Source organism: Rhea americana, unplaced genomic scaffold (assembly GCF_003343005.1).
Source record: "Rhea americana isolate MKP2758 unplaced genomic scaffold, rheAme1 scaffold_6, whole genome shotgun sequence".
Lineage (NCBI taxonomy): Eukaryota > Metazoa > Chordata > Aves > Rheiformes > Rheidae > Rhea > Rhea americana.
The window spans coordinates 3,010,599-3,026,841 of NW_028186756.1; the positions used below are offsets into that span (position 1 = coordinate 3,010,599).

Genomic DNA, 16,243 nt, shown 5'->3' on the forward strand with positions numbered 1-16,243 from the left:
AAAAGTAACAGAAACATATTTTATTTAATGTGAGAATCAAATGTGTTACTCAAGGAACAAATGGATTACACTTTATTATAAACATTTGCAACTGCACAACAGCATCATGTCAGTTGTATGAATGTTCATAAAATCACAGCAAATATTAAAAAAATAGATAGAGTTTCTGTATATTGCATTTCAAGATTCTATCATGTGAAAAACTATATTCTGTATAAAGTATTATTAATTAATATATTATTCAGTGTGTATCCAAGATAAAATTTTTACATACAAAGAACATGTATTAGTAGTACCTCCACCAAATAAAGCAGTCACATAATCCAGCAGAGTGATCATAAACCAGCTGTACTTAAATACAAAAATATGATAAATTTAAATTGGAGAATGCAGGATTAGTCTAGTATAAAGTATTTTAAGTCTTTTAAGATGACAATAGTTAAAATAATTCTTAACTTTTTAATTTAAATAATGCAAACTGACAGGCTGGACTGACTAGAACAAACTGAAAGTCTTCTAAAACAAACTGTTCACTAAAGATAAAGCAAAGKATTTTAATGGAGATAGAGTTTAATCTTCTTTTATAAGAAAAAAAGCATCACAAACCACTAGCAGAAAAAATGAATTAGGAAAATGCTAAATATTACACATATGAGGAAAAAACCCAATAAACACAATTTGGTGTTTATGGATAATTAAAAAAAAGAGAGAGAGAGAGAGAGAGATGCTCTTTTCCTGATCAAGGGAAATATGTACACAAAATCTCTTTCACTTCTGTTGAGTTCTCCTTTATGGAGTTAAATTAACATTCACTCCATATACACAAAGATTTCTGCGAAAAACCAAAGGTTAAAATAGTTCACTGAAACCAACTTGTACAGGTTAAACAAGCAAATTAAGTGGGGAGACAGAAATCATATAATCAARCCAAAAACTTGCAAAGTAACAGTAACAAACAGAAGATGAAAGTTTCAACAGCTGGTTTACACATATTCTCTGAATTATATCCCAAAGGTAAAGAAATAATGTAACTTTTTCAATCATACATAATATTTTTGTGAAGGTAACACCCCAGATACTATATACATGTAAATAAGTAGGTGAATTTCTACAAGTAGCATATACAAGTTTTACATAGTGCCTAATTCTGTACATAAGTGAAGGAACAATCACATAAATATATCTTTGTATTACTTGGACTTTGCCAAATCAGGTCCATGAAATGAACTTACAGAAAAGATACATATTTACCTTCTATTAACAGTTTTTACATACAAATATTCAATTAAGAAAGTAACTTTTAAAATGCTAAAATATATGTAGAGCTTGACAGCAGAAAAATCTAGGGAATGCCACATGATTACATCCTGGAGTTAACTACATTTTTAATGTTTACAGGCAGCACATAAAATGAACTTAGGAATGACTGTTCTGATTAACATGATGACATCCATCAATTAAAGCTTCTTTCTTTTGTTAGTCACAGCTATATGGAAGCAATTATGTTTTTTAAAAAAGCTTTAGAGTAGTTTAAAGGGAGTCTATTAATTATGAGTGTTGCGAACTTGTCAATTCAGAAAGAAAAAAAAGAAAATCAGAACTAGAGTTATTTCTTTGTGCGTTGCTTATGTTTGTTTAGTCTGGTTGTTAATGATTATTTGGAGATTGGTTATAGAATTTTACCAGCATAAATACAAATGACATGAAGGTAGACATGTTTCAGTAGTAGCACAAACATCTAATTAAAGATCTAGGAAATCTCAGACTTGGGCAACCTTGTCTGGAAAAACAACAGAAATCAGCATAGCAAAAGTTCTCACTGATGGTCCAGAAATAAAACTCTTAAGGTGTGCAAGAGACAAGAATAAAATTAATAGAAAAATACTATTCAATAACATTGGACTAGTAGGGGATAAGACGTATTTCCATCAAATAGGATATTTTAACTAGCATCCTAGTGATTCGGAAAGAATTTTAACTCTAGAATAAATTCACACATTAAATATTCAGAACAACAGCAAAAATACTACTTTAAAGCAATTTATTTCCTCCCATTAAAATGTTTTTACCCTTGCCTCCACAAAAAAGTTAACATATTCTATTTTTGGTAAACGAGAGCTGACTATTAACAGAAATGACTATTAACAGAAACATAGCCTCTAAGTAGATAGCAGAAGAAAAAAAACTACCTTTCACTCAGTACGCTTTCTGAAACTTGTTAAGTCAATCAAGCAGTACAGCATAGCTACTTCTTAATCAGAACACTCAGTTTTCCCATGCCATTTTATGAAAGAATATTTTAATTCCTGCTTTTGTAGTATATTAACACAAGTGTRAACACTCGTACAAACAAAAGATCTGAGAATACAGTAATTTTAGGTTACAACTTCAATTGAAGTAAAAACACAATAAGCTAAGCAGAAATATGGAGGCAGTTAAATATGGGTACTGTAAACAAAACAAATCTAGCAGCTTTGACTGTCAAGTCATAGATTTCAGGATGCTGCTTAAAGCTTTTTTGTTTACATTATCCCTAAAGTGAGATGCTCCATAAATGTGTGCTAGACTGCTGAACACCCAACCTTCTGCTATTGCATTACACATATTTAAAGCAATAGAGCAGGAGACATTTGCATTTTCAATACTGTATATTTGACTAATACATAAAAATTTTCTGTCTTTTTATAATATTTGTACAACATAGAGGGCATTTATCAACTGCTTCAGCACAATCCTTACAAGCAACTAGGTGACCACAAGGAATAAGGACTACTGATATGTCTTTAGCCATGCAGATTTTACAAAGCTTTTCTTCCTGTAAACGTCTCAGCTTCTCCTCAGTACTAAGATCTAAAGAAAATAAACACATAGAAAGGAGTTAACATGCTTTATCATAGCATATAATCGCATTTCTTTTTTTTCACCACACAAGCACTAGGTTTTCTTCATAAGATTTAAGTCATCCCTTTAAAAAGAAAGAGAAAAGTACAACAGGAAACTAAGCTGCAACCTAGAATTCCCTGTACACCGTTTTGCACMCTGTTACACCTCCCAGACCGATATACATATATATATATACATACATGTATGTGTACACATACATACATGTATGTGCATGTGCAAGAGTTTAAAATATCTATAGAATGTAGGATATGTGTATCTCAGAAACAATTCTTTTCAGAGACTTCCCACCAATAGCTTTCCCAAAACTTGTACAGAAAATGAAAGAAAAGCTCACTGATACAGGTTAAATAATTTGTATTTCACCCTTCCAGCTAATTTCCTCACTGAATTACCTTCCATGCAATTTCCTTCCATGCCCTTTTAAAAATGTCATACTTCAAGAGTTTAAAAAATTGTAATATGGAAAGAACCAATTTTGGATTTTACATTAGCTCTATATTATTCTAGTATAGTGTATTTGAAAACAAACATCAAAAGGCTTCCCTTCCCACTGAGGAAAAGCTCCCCACATCCACAAAAATAGTATCTATCTTCTTCAAAAATATTTTTCCCCATAATGTCCATTAAAAATCATCTTAGAAAGAGTAGGCTGGTAAGATCTCTGTCTATCCCAGCAAACAGATGGTCTGTTGCCTCCCTATGAATTCACCCATATGTGTGTCAAACTACAATTCTTCTGAATCAGAAATCTTTGTTTGCATAATATGCACCACAATGTATTTCTAAGCACAACTTGCATATCCTAGCGTGGCTGGAATACAAAAAGTTGAGAAGAAACACCACCTAGAAGCACATTATTTCTTACTGGTCATGAAAATACTTCTACCTACTATTACAACTAATACAAAGTTTTATACTTAAAATCTTAGCAGAGGTATTACATATTTTCAAATGGCACATACTGAATATTTCACAACATGCTATTAAGCTTATTTTACTGTGCCACCAGAGTTCCACATCGGTAGGTTTTCTTTTAAACAAAATGCAATCGCCACAAAAATTATGACTTTTTAATACATATTACCTTTCCAAGAAGAATGTTAGACTACTACTTCAATGTTACCAGTTTTGTAGAATTAATACTATTCTATTATTTTGTAGTAGACAGAATACTTGTAATGCTAAGCTCAAATATTAACACTTCTTTTCAGTATTTTTTTATACCCAATGATACACTATTGAATTTTACGATACAATATTGTAACTTCACATTAAGCACTGAGTCAGAAGGTGGAAAAATAACTATAGATGTATTTATACACTGCAGAGCTGTTATGAAAGTATGCATATAGGATTTGTAATTTAAGAAGTTCACCTTTCTCTAGTGGGCTTTCACTTGATTCTTCTTGTATTTTATTTTCTTTCTGAGCACTTATTAAGTCTGCTACTAGATCCTCAACAGACGTATAATTTTCTCCAGACACCTGCACTCTCTTTTCCATAATGTTCCTGATCTCAGACAAGCTGAAACCCATGTGTACGGCATTTTGTACCAAATGATTTTGTAAGAGACCATCTAAAACAAGAAAGGAAAAAACAATTTAATGAGAATCAACTTGAGTATCTGACAGTATTCACTGTAGTCTAAGACACCTCTACAGTATTTAGCCAAGGAAACTACATTTCTGATTTGAGAATTTTGCTAGTTGTAAAAACTACATTGTAAAAATGCAGAAAACTGCAGATTCGAGATTCCTCCAATACTATCTTTCCCAGTCTCTCTTCATCTATTTATAGAAGTCCTCCTAGATCAGCTATTTAACATTTTCAATAACTTCTTAAAAAAAAAAGTTGCCTTATTTATTACAAAATTCATAACTGAATATTAATCAAAATGTATCCAAAATCCCAAAGCATAACAGACACCGTAGTATTTGTTAAATTCCACTAATTCRTTCCCACCTCCCTGCCCAAACTTTCATATATATGGTGAGATGAACAAATAAACTGAAATTATAAAACCAAAACACAGCACAATAACCAATCATTTGATGATTTCTGAAGCAAGCCTCTCCACAATAATACACAGGACTACTTTGGGAAACTGTTTTTCAGTCAGTTTGGCCTCCTCCTCCTTCCTCTTTTCAATGGAGTTTTTTTGAATAGGTTTGTCCGCCATATGTCTTATTTCTCACTTGTTTGATTACACGTAACCAACTGATTTCTTCTTTACTTAATGGAATTGCTCACAGAGCTAAAATTTTTATCCTAATTCTCTCATACATAAGCACTATTTGAGAAATTTCTAAAATGGTTTTGTGTAACCACCTTCATTAGCAATAGCTATCCTTCCCTATTACGAAGCTGCTTGGTTGTCCTTCTGCTTTCCCATTAAGTGTCTCGTTGTTTTCTTGTTTYGTATTTGTGAGAAATGTTGCAGGAACCTGTAGTACTGGCACACAAAACAAGCTATTTGAGCTTTCTCAGTTAACCGCTATTTAACAGAGTAACTCTTCCTCCCTCATAAAAAGCAGTAACCACTATTTTATGTCAGTGTTCTTCAATATTCATTCCACAGCACTACTAACTCAATACTCAATGCTTACTAGCTATAAAGGTAAGTATGCATTCTATAGGTACTTCTTTTATGGTTTATAGGCTTTACTTTATAGTATTTATCTAACCATGTAACACTAGGATTCTCCTAAGAAAAATAAAATTGCAGTTGATGAGAAGCAACGAAGCAATGAAAGAGTATCATTCAATTTACCTGCTGCTCTTCATCTAAAAATGCAAAATGGTTATCTTTGAAATTAACCAATTCCTTTACTATCCATGCAAATATGGATAGTCCAAAATAGATTTTTTTAATGGATACCTTTAGGAAGTATTGTCAATTCAGCAGCTTCTATCTAAAAAATAAACAGATAAAATTACAATTCTAGAAAGCACAGAAGCAAAGCTACAGAGTTGCAACGACAAAAAATAACTGTTTGATCTGTTACTTCAGTAAAAAAAAATCTGTATTAAGAACAGATTCAAAAGGGATCATTGTTCTGTTAATCTTTCATATTGTTTTATGTAAGTTCTCTTTAACCCATCTTAGTTATAAATAATATGTATATGATTCTTTGCCTAATGAAGAAATTAAAATAACAGATTTATTTTTTAGTGACTGTATACAATTTTAGCATGTTCTCACTATCAAGAAGAAATAAATATTATCTATTACACTCAAATAAGAAAACTGCCCATTCTAAGCCTTTGGTTCCCAGGCTACAAAAAAATACCGTTTCTTCGGTACCATTATGCAACATATACAAGGTACCCTAACTCTTGCCCATAATCCAGCTAGGGAGGACTGTGAGATCTATAACCCCTATATAACAGAACTGAAACATATTTCCATGTCTTCTGCTTCCTGTCAATGAAAGAAACTGTATGACGTATGATATTCAGGTGATAAGAAGAGTGACTACAATTACATGTAATTTAGATTATTTTTTCCCCAAAAAACAGTATTTAGTTGATAAGTAAGGCACTTACTGTGGAATCATTGCATCCATCTCTTAAGTGAACATTATTTATAAATTCTTGTCCCTTTTCCTCTCTCAGAAACCTGCACCTATAAAGCAAAATATTTAGTTATAAGAAAACTGCATAAGCAGAAAACAAAAAATGATTACATGATTTTAAAAGGTTCTACACAATTCCTACATGAGAAAGGACGTTTGCTTTGAAATCTTCTCTAAATATTTAAATTACATTATTCATGTTGATTAAACATTTCTGTAAACACCTTAAGTGAAAAACAATTTATCACTTCAGCAGTATCTCTTTCACATTTTTAGTGAAACAGAAAGCTAAATAGTTGTTGGCCATGACATCTAGTGCCATAGGTTTATGAAAGTAAAGACTCCAATGAAAGAATAACATTAATTTTAAAATGTTGGTTCCTTTAGCCTTTTGTAATCAATGAAAAGTAGTCAATGGTAAGCAAGTGAGTCACCGTTTTCTTTTGCTATTTTCCAACTACTGGGCACAGTTCTTCCCTACAACAAGATTAAGAGAATGCCATGATTTCTTGATAGCAACTCACCAGCTTCAGGAGTTAGCTTACCTTCAGCAGTTCATGGACATACACAGCATCCTACAAGATTCTGAAACACGACTACTGAAGTGAATGTGTAAAGAAATAAACTCAATGCAAGGTAGATAATGATTTGAAAGGAACGATCAAATCTGGCAGTTAAAAAAAATTTTTTTAAAAAGAGTGAAATGTGGCAAGAAAATTTATCTTTTAGCCATTCGCAACACCAAGCCAAAAACTTGGAAGAGTATCATTCAGTTGGAAGAGAATGATCATTAAAAGCTGCCTGCACCACTATTTAAAAAAAACAAAAAACAAGGATCAGCTAATGCATAAATATTAACTTCCAGCTTCCAGAGAATCTTTCATCACAGAAGACAAGTTTGGCAACTATCACATAAGAGGGAGATTTCTCATCTTTTTATACAAGTAACTAAGATTTTGCACTTGGACTGCTTTTAATCCACCTGTAAGAAGCAGAGTCATACACTATTTTTTCCTTCCTCAAGATCAATTTAGTACAAAACAAGCAACCTTGCTTAAAAATTACTTCTAGGTCTAGAATCCTTAGTCCTTTAAAATTATTTAAAAGCACATTTTGAATTCAATACCACTACTGGCTTCTTCAGATTTGCTTTAACCAAGGTAGAAGTTTAGTCATTTTGTATCTTGACGTAAAATAAAAACTTCGGCAAGCTATTAGAATAATGATTRCAGTATCTTCCTTGGATAGTGAGACAAAGGCAGATCTGTATTCACAAAAAAATCATTATTCTGCTGGATGAGATGGCAGTAGGTCCAGACATAAAATCTTCTCTTCAGTAATTCCTACAAACAAGCTTTAAACACAATCATGATTGGCTATGTACTTATAGGTCATGAATTTCAGAAGGTACATTTCCCTAGCAACTTTTCAAAATTCTGTCACCTCTGAGTTAGTTGCGCCCTCAACCATTTGAGATCTATATATCTTTCCCATGCACACTAGAAGAACTCCCACCTACCTATAAAAGACGATAATCAATTAACGCTCTCTTCTGAGACTGCCAATGTATCATTAAAGGACATATTAATGCTTATACATGCAATAGCAGAGCTACAGCAAGGTGAAACAGATGTAATAACAAAAATAAGGACCTCATGCAAAAGTTTTCCTAAAAGCTTCCTTCTTACTGAGAAGGAAAGATGTAACCACTAAAGATAACCGTTGTTCTTTTGGTGCCTATGTGACAAAAATGAAGGGTAGACGAGAGTGGAGAAGGGATGAGAGTAACTAAAAAAAAAGTTCTCTTCATAAAGCTAAACAACGTTAAGCTATAATCAACCTTCTGAAGTCTTTATGTGTTTATTCTGTCATTAATATGTACTCTAAATGAGACTCAGACATGCAACAAGAAAATAGTCAAAATACATTACCCAGGAAACCATTTGGCATGTTGATCCCAGGGGTCTTCATTCTCCTTCCACTCTTGTAATCCTCCACCACAGTGGAAGCACACAACATGATCAGCATTACCTGAGGAAATACCCCAGATAAAGTCACATGCTTCTAGTATAATTTTAGTTAAAAGAATTATTGTTACGCATACATTGCTAAGAAAAAAACGTTTATTTTAATAATCATCAATTACAACTCAAAAGAACTGCTTTAAATGAGGACATTATAAATATATCTGCAACAAATATTCAGAAAAACTTTATGCTTAAAAAGTATAAAAAGAGAGTCATATAAAATGTTTCTGAATTCTATTTTAGCAATAATTACATAGCAAAAACAGAATGCTAGGAGTATTTTATTATCAGATAGCACATTCCATTGGTACACGAGCCATTAAGTATTCTACCACATTTTGATAGTAATTGATAAAACTTTTATTTGCCCTCATGACCAGTCTTCTGTTTCCTATTTAAATTACAGTTAAGCAAGAGTGGAAATTATTAATAGAAACAGAATTCAAAGGGATGTTTATATGCCTTTTTGGTCCTCCATTTCACTGTTAAGATTAATGGGCTTCACATGGCAGTAACTGACTGAGATGATGTTCGAAGAAATGGAATTCTCTTAGTTCTGGCACTGTGCATACTGCAATCAAAGACTGCATCAGAAACTSCTTAGATATTGTGTTTATTGAAATGAGGGAAGGCTACAAATATTGCCCATATATCACTGATAAAAGAATATATCAACAGTTTTATTCAGTACATCAAGTAAAACAAATGGAATCAGATTACAGAGTTCTGAAAGCTACTAAGAGAAAAGACAATTAAGATGAGCGCAAGAAATTATCCTGGATAATCCCCTTTTSTTTGTGACCTAAAAATAGTAATATCTTGCACTTGTACAGCATCTTTTGGTCAAGAATTTCAAAGAGTTTTATCTGCAGCCCACAATTAAGTCTAATGCAGAACTACTCACCTTCTCCAGGTAGGGAAACCAATGTACAAAGATGTAAAGTCTTATTCCAAGTCATACACTACCTTTCTAAGATTAAAAGCTCTCCCACTCCAGAGTCATTTTCTTCCTAAAGTTTTTATAGTAGGTAACAACAGCATTTCCTTGTTTTACATGTCAACATGCTATGATAATGCACACATATAATAAGCAATTAAAATGACATACAACCTAAACTGCCTTTTTCACAGGCCTGTAGATGAACCACAAGTCTATATTCTACTTAGACCTGAGCACAACATCTGYACAACAGCGTTTTAATTTTTCTAATGTTAAGTCAAATAATTGTCATTGTGAAAGATCTCTTAAGACGGTTTTGTAACAGGCAAGGAAAACACTTTAMAGTTTTAATGCTAGAACATAATTTGTGGCTAACTTCATATTTTGCTATTAAAATATCTGATAAGAGGTATGTCATCTTATAAGAGTAAAAATTACAAAAACAACTTTAGGTAAAAAAAGTAGTTTACAAAACAAGTACATACAATGAATTTCAACTCTTACCTAAACATTCGGTTTTGGCAAGTATTTTGATATTAGAATTAGAAATTCTTACTGAAAACATATCATACAAATTTTGTCTTGTAAAACATGCTACCAGTTTTCAGATCTGGCTTACCTATGCTATAGAACCCAGCTTTGGCAAGTTGCTCCTTGTTAACGGGGTATCTCCAAGCTAAAAAGGTTTGTATCCGTCTTTCATATTCTGCCATAGATGGATTCCTCGGATACTGCACATCATTTAGACCACTTCTTTCAAACTCAGTACAAACAGCTTCCTTTGGAACATTTCCAACATCTCGGCCCAGGACAAAAAAGCATTTGGGAAAATGCCTCTTGTGTTCCGACCAAGCTCTATCACTAGGTTCCCAGTTTTTCAGTTTTCCACCACAACAAAAACATTCCACTTGGTCACTAACACCTGTATAATAAAGTCCAGCGTTTGCCAATTCCTTTGGTGTCAACAGGCCGTAGAGGGGCCAGTTATGAAAAGACTTTAMTCTAGCTTCTTCACTGCACATTGCAGGGTTTTTAGGATAAAAAGTATCTGACATATCCACAACCTGCCTAGTTCTCAAAAGGTAATCAGCTTCGACATCAGATGAGTCATCTAGAGCACAGGAGATGGTTGAATGGCTGGAACAATTTTCAGTTCTATCTGGGCGGTTCTGGACAACAGGACGAACATTATTTTCCAAAAAAGTAGATTCAGTAATAAATTTGCAATTTGGGGAAAGGTTTTTGTGTCTTTCAGATGCAGAATCTCCATGTTCCCATCCTTCAATAGTTGTATGACAACTGAAGCACTTCACTTTGTCACCTTCACCAGTATAAACAAAGCCAGCTCGTGCTAGTGCTGATGCTGAAACTGGACAATCAAATGGAAATTTAACGAAAGTTCCTAGTCGATAGCATTCCTGTGCCCATTCCTGATCATAACCAGCATCTGAAGTGGCAGAAGCTTCCGAGTTTTCTGGGCCGTTACACGTCATTTCTTCATAAGCCRGGCTCTCCTTTCAGATTCCCTAAACAAAGCATATACTTTTTAATTTCCACATACAAAAGAATCCATTATACACCTAGGAACTGGCTAAAATAAACTAGTCATCCTTTACATATTAAAAGGATGTCTTCTCCTTTTATCTATCTCACCCTTCTCCCCCCCACCCCCAGAATAAACAGAATATTTTATATATTATATACATATAGATATAACATATTTTAAAAAGGCAGGAAGATCACCTAGTTTCCCCAGAAACACATTACAAAATCTCACCAATAAGAACTTACCTGAAAACACACAGGTTTCTATATTTATAGCTTAAAAAAAATGTTCTATTTCTTAACAAATATTACAAGAATGGAATTAACAAATTATTTAACAGAGGGCTGAGCAAAGCTCCACAAAAAGGCTTCCAAACCTAAAATATGAGGTTACTGAATTTAATATATGATGTAAGCCATACATTTAATATATGATGTAAGCCAGACCTCATTTGCAAGACTTTACAGCCCAGTTTGGAATCTTTATTTTTTTTACTTTACTAAGACCATGACCCACCACGTCCATCTGCAGATCAGTGAATTAACTGGCAACATCATCATCAAAAAGTAAAAGGACTTTGGATTTATGTTTATGTTGTAAAGACATACCTCAGTTTTCCTTTTAGCAAAACATCTGATTAAATGATTCAATTGATTAAATGATTCACTGTAGCACTTTACAAAGGTATTGGGCTCTACTTTTAAGATCAGCGGCTTCAACTAACCAGCACTAGTGTTAATGCCCAGCACATCCCGTCCCCTGCCTGCAAGCTGTCTGAAGTAGCAGTTCCCATGCCTCTGCCACCACCTCACCTTTTCTTCACTCCTTTCTGCAGGAAGGTCATTAGCTCTACCACTCACACCACTTTCCTGTTATGGCCTACACTTTGCCAGGATGAATACCCCTAGCCCTGCTCTCCTGTGCCAGAAGGCTGCAAAGCACTGAAACGACCCCCTGCTTTCATAAGTATGAGAGAAAGCAGCTTGGCTCCCGCKGGTCATGTACAAGAACCACAAACTGACAGAGTCAGGACCTTCATCCCAAGATAAATGAAGTCAGAGCACAGTAAAAGTTCATCTCTTGTTCTGATAACTGTAGTGATATTAGTATTCACTTTTCTTAGGTCTCTTGTAAAATGCAGGCTACCGCTGAAAGATGTCAAGTTTACTCCTTTATTAAGTGGTAAATTAAATTAACAGGAAACTACCCAAATAAAATCCACTAGTACAAAACAAAAAATTCATCAGTTAGCAAAAAGAAATGCATATAAGAACGAACAAGATGTATTTATTAATTTAACCAAGTGTCTGTCTTRGTTTTCTACATGAATTCAGAAATACCTCTATTTCTGTTCCTCACCTTTGTGGGAAGGCCATCAGGTACAAATTTTGTAGTGGCAATAGTGCTACAGAAATAATAGCATGGAAAGCTGGAAAATTCAGGAAATATTCTCAAGAACACTAAATCAGYTCTCTCACTAAATTAGCTGTCTAAATCAGCTCTTCAGCAGTTCTTGGAAAACACAACTAAGAAAAGATTATTTGCAAAGATGTTTCATTCAACAGAAAGAAACTGCATTCATTTCTGATATAACTGTTCCATATCGTATATGACACAATCAGAAGCATTACTGCTAATACAAAGCACTCAAAAAAAATATCATAGTGTAAAACCACAAGATTGCCCTAATACTACAGAAAATCTTTTATTAAAAACCGCAGTCTGGAAAGAACATGAAGAAAAATATCAATTTTCCAGGATACAAATTTTCCACGGAACAAACCAAAACACAGGACCGTAGATATATCCAGACTGAAAGTGAACACACCAACTTAGTTTCTTGTGGCAGGAACAAGATGTATTTTACAGCCATGTCATCTGTATTGCCTTCTTCTGTTCTTGCCAGGAATATCTGAGCTCAGATATTTTGGGCAAGGTGATACAGTCCTTAAAATTAACTGTCATAAAAATCAGTGCCCAAGAAAGGAAAAAGATACTGTTAATATGCCTACTGCAGCAAGACGTTCCCCTCAAGAGATACACCTCAGACAAATTTTTCGGTGCATTACTTTAATCAATAATATGCTTTACTGACAGAAAAAAAATCCTGCATTTCTCAGAAAGAGAAACAAACATAATGAGATACAGGTAGCATTGCAAATCAGAACTGTTCCCTGGTATGCACCACTGAATAGTTTAATCTTGAACAGGGAAGGATCCTTGTTACTCTGGAGAGACCCAACAGGACCTAGCAACTGGAATTAAATATTTAAACAGCTATATTCAGTTGTTTTTCCTTTCTAGCACCTTTTGCTCAAAGAAACAAGGTCACGTAACCAATTCTGTCCTTGTTTCAGCAAATGCTGCCCAGGTGCAGAGCTGAACAGAGAGCAAGATAGAAGAATCCTTTTCAGGTACAAGTCAGACTCAAACTTCAAGAGTTGATTTCTTGTCCTACATACTCTGAAATCCACAGTATATTTAGAAAAAAAAAACCCACAAGTTTACTTTTTAATAACTGTAATTTTAAAATGCTAGATCCTAATCCTAAAAATACTTACAGATATGCTTTGCTTTACTCCCAGTAAAAATGTCACTAAAACCAGCAGATATCTTGTATCTTTTGCTTACTTTTATTCCCATAGATGACTTCTGGATTTAGAACACAGCCAGGAAGCAAATCACAGTTCAGTTCCTCTCAAAGGACATACTAACATTTTTAGCGCCTTACAAAACCACTGTTTTGGCCATTAAACTGCAAAACAAAACAAACCTGCCATTATGCCACAACAAAAATGACAAGAATTTGGAAGGCTGACTCCTCTTTTAGCTGTACCATACAAATATATGACATGCCAAATCATCCCGTTCCGTGGTCAAAGGATTTTTCTCTTCCTTCAATCACCCCCAAACTACCAGTGATGTATTTGCAAGAGTATGGAGAACTTGCAGGATGGCCCAAGTCTGTAAGTAAAGCTAGCATCTGATCTTGAGACTGTTCATCAGAAAATTTCGTATCCCTGGAAGCAGTTCCAGTTGCAGAAGCACTGCAGTGTGATCCCTTCATCCGAGAAAAAATATTTAAATCAATATCTAAATAACTTGTTATTGGTGGAGCTTCATTTCAATGAAACAAAACCACACCACACTACAGCTCACTGCTACTTATGCTCATTACTGGTATGTGTTTTGTATTGGCAAGATATATAAAACAAAACAAAAACTGGCCATCAGTATATTATACATTTAACATATGTTGAAAAGGAATTTCTGAACTTTGAAAGAAGCAAAGTAAGCTTTGTTAGTATTTTAGTGGAAAACATTTTGGGCTTGCAAAAAAGAAAATTAGTGTGCAGTTAAGGCTATTTGAGTAAAACAAGTTATTTTATGAATGCAGTGTAGTAGTAATGAAGATAATCTCCAAAGGTCATTTAAGATCTTCATGGAAACAGTGCTAGAGGATTTAAAACAAGATTTTAAAAAGAAATAAACATAAGCTTTTAAATTTGTATTATAAAAATGTTGAATTTCCATATATGAATATGTGTTGTAACAGTTTTCATATTGCTACATGTAATTACTGATTTTGCCCTTTTCAAAGGGCACAGTCATCCAAGTCAGATTTGTAAGTCAGTCAACATACCTTATTCAAAAGCTATTTTTTAATTTGCTAAGCTCTTTAAATAAAAACTAAAACAAAAAATGTAAATATTACATTACTCTCAAAATGACTTACAAAAATAATTAAAACTGATACTCAGAACTGTAGTCTTACATCCATGATTGCATAAAGTAAACATACTGGTTCCTAAACATCATATTTTCTCAACCTGCTTACTGCTTTAATTACCCGTGTCATTTTGGCAAAGGATGTAGTGATCCTGCAATGCACAGTACTTTCCCCACCACCTCCCCTTCTGAACTTTAAAAAGATCTTGTCCTTGCTGCAGTGCTAAGTCCGGTATTACATAAGCAAATGTAATAACTGTAATAGCTGTGTTGACTTTACAAAAAGATTAATCAATATTAATGCAGGTGTTGAGGGGAAGAAGGACTGAGAACAGAACTCATAGCCAAATTGAGGCACACTGGTTTTCAAATGACTTTAGAGTAAAGCTTTTTTTATTTTTTCCCCTTTGTTTCTTTTTTTTTGTTTTTAAGTGTCTCAAGAGTAAGCACTTCTGTTTGAGTAAATGCAGCTGCCAAAGTTTTTTTTTTCTTTTTTTTTTTTTTTTTTTTTGCTTTATATAGCTTACCAGTTTAAAACACATACCAGTAATGGGCGTCAAAATAGTGCAGAATAATACCTCTCTTTTCGTCTGCGGCATACAAAACAACTGATGCAAATCACAGATGATCTACTCTGTCATTCTCTGTAATTTGCCCTGCCTGTCCTTTGCGAAAGAAGTGAAGAAGTAAAAACAAATTAAGGTTCAAGTCTAACAGATCTCAAGAATTCACTGGAGACACAGAGGTCTCCTCTTGGTTTCTGTTTCTTTATTCTTAGATATCATTTGGTGACCTCTATCTCATACACAGATGATGAGCATGATACAAAATTAAAAAATAAACAGATTAGAGGGATAGAACTAATTATGCCTATATTTCTCATAAATGCTACCTGTTTGTTCCACTTTAAGTACCACTTTTTAAAGCGCAGCATTATCACAACTCATCTTTAAAATATTCCATTCTGAGGAAAAAAGTTTGATAAGGCAATAAATATATCAAAGTCAAAAAGTTCTTTTTTGTTTTACCTTTATGCTAGCTTCCTATACATTTTATGTTTTTATAAACTGAAAAATTTGAATAGTTGCATAATAAATGGAACACGTGGAAGTTCCATTCACTTTCACCTTAAAAGTAAAGGAAAGACTTAATTCAGCTATTCCTAATCCATAAATCAGACTATGGGAGCTCAGTCTCACACTATTTCTTATCAGTTGCATGTTTTTCAAGAATAGTATTGTCCTCTGCRTGGTATGCTGATTAGCAAGGGACAAAATAAAATATGTTCATATGCACCAGGTTTGAATTTTACTGAAACCTTCATACTGTTGCTTACAGTAAGTCATTATTTTCCATAAGCTAAATAGTATCTTATTGCTAAAACAATTTGAACAAATACTCTATCTTGAGTAAAGCCTAGACCGTTTGATGCTCTCTATCAGGCAATATTCCAATTTATACTTATGCTGCAGCATCAAGCTTATGTCCTATAGCACTTTTCTGGATTCTTTCACCGAAAGTC

The 16,243-nt window shown here is 33.6% G+C and overlaps 1 protein-coding gene across 2 annotated transcripts in view; it reads right to left on the reverse strand.

Moving 5' to 3' along the window:
• Positions 1-16,243, reverse strand: part of XIAP (X-linked inhibitor of apoptosis) — a 22,506-nt gene continuing 6,263 nt past the window's right edge. The window contains exons 1-7 of one of the 2 annotated variants that reach the window (XM_085319809.1): positions 13,624-13,691; positions 10,066-10,972; positions 8,411-8,510; positions 6,451-6,529; positions 5,783-5,816; positions 4,280-4,480; positions 1-2,850 (exon numbers count right to left, since the gene is read on the reverse strand). In XM_085319809.1, the coding sequence (XP_085175935.1) occupies positions 2,657-2,850; positions 4,280-4,480; positions 5,783-5,816; positions 6,451-6,529; positions 8,411-8,510; positions 10,066-10,939 (1,482 nt within the window). In that variant the 5' untranslated portion in view covers positions 10,940-10,972; positions 13,624-13,691 and the 3' untranslated portion in view covers positions 1-2,656. Of the gene's footprint in view, positions 2,851-4,279; positions 4,481-5,782; positions 5,817-6,450; positions 6,530-8,410; positions 8,511-10,065; positions 10,973-13,623; positions 13,692-16,243 lie in introns of those variants that run through there. The other variant, XM_085319808.1, reaches the window with a different exon arrangement.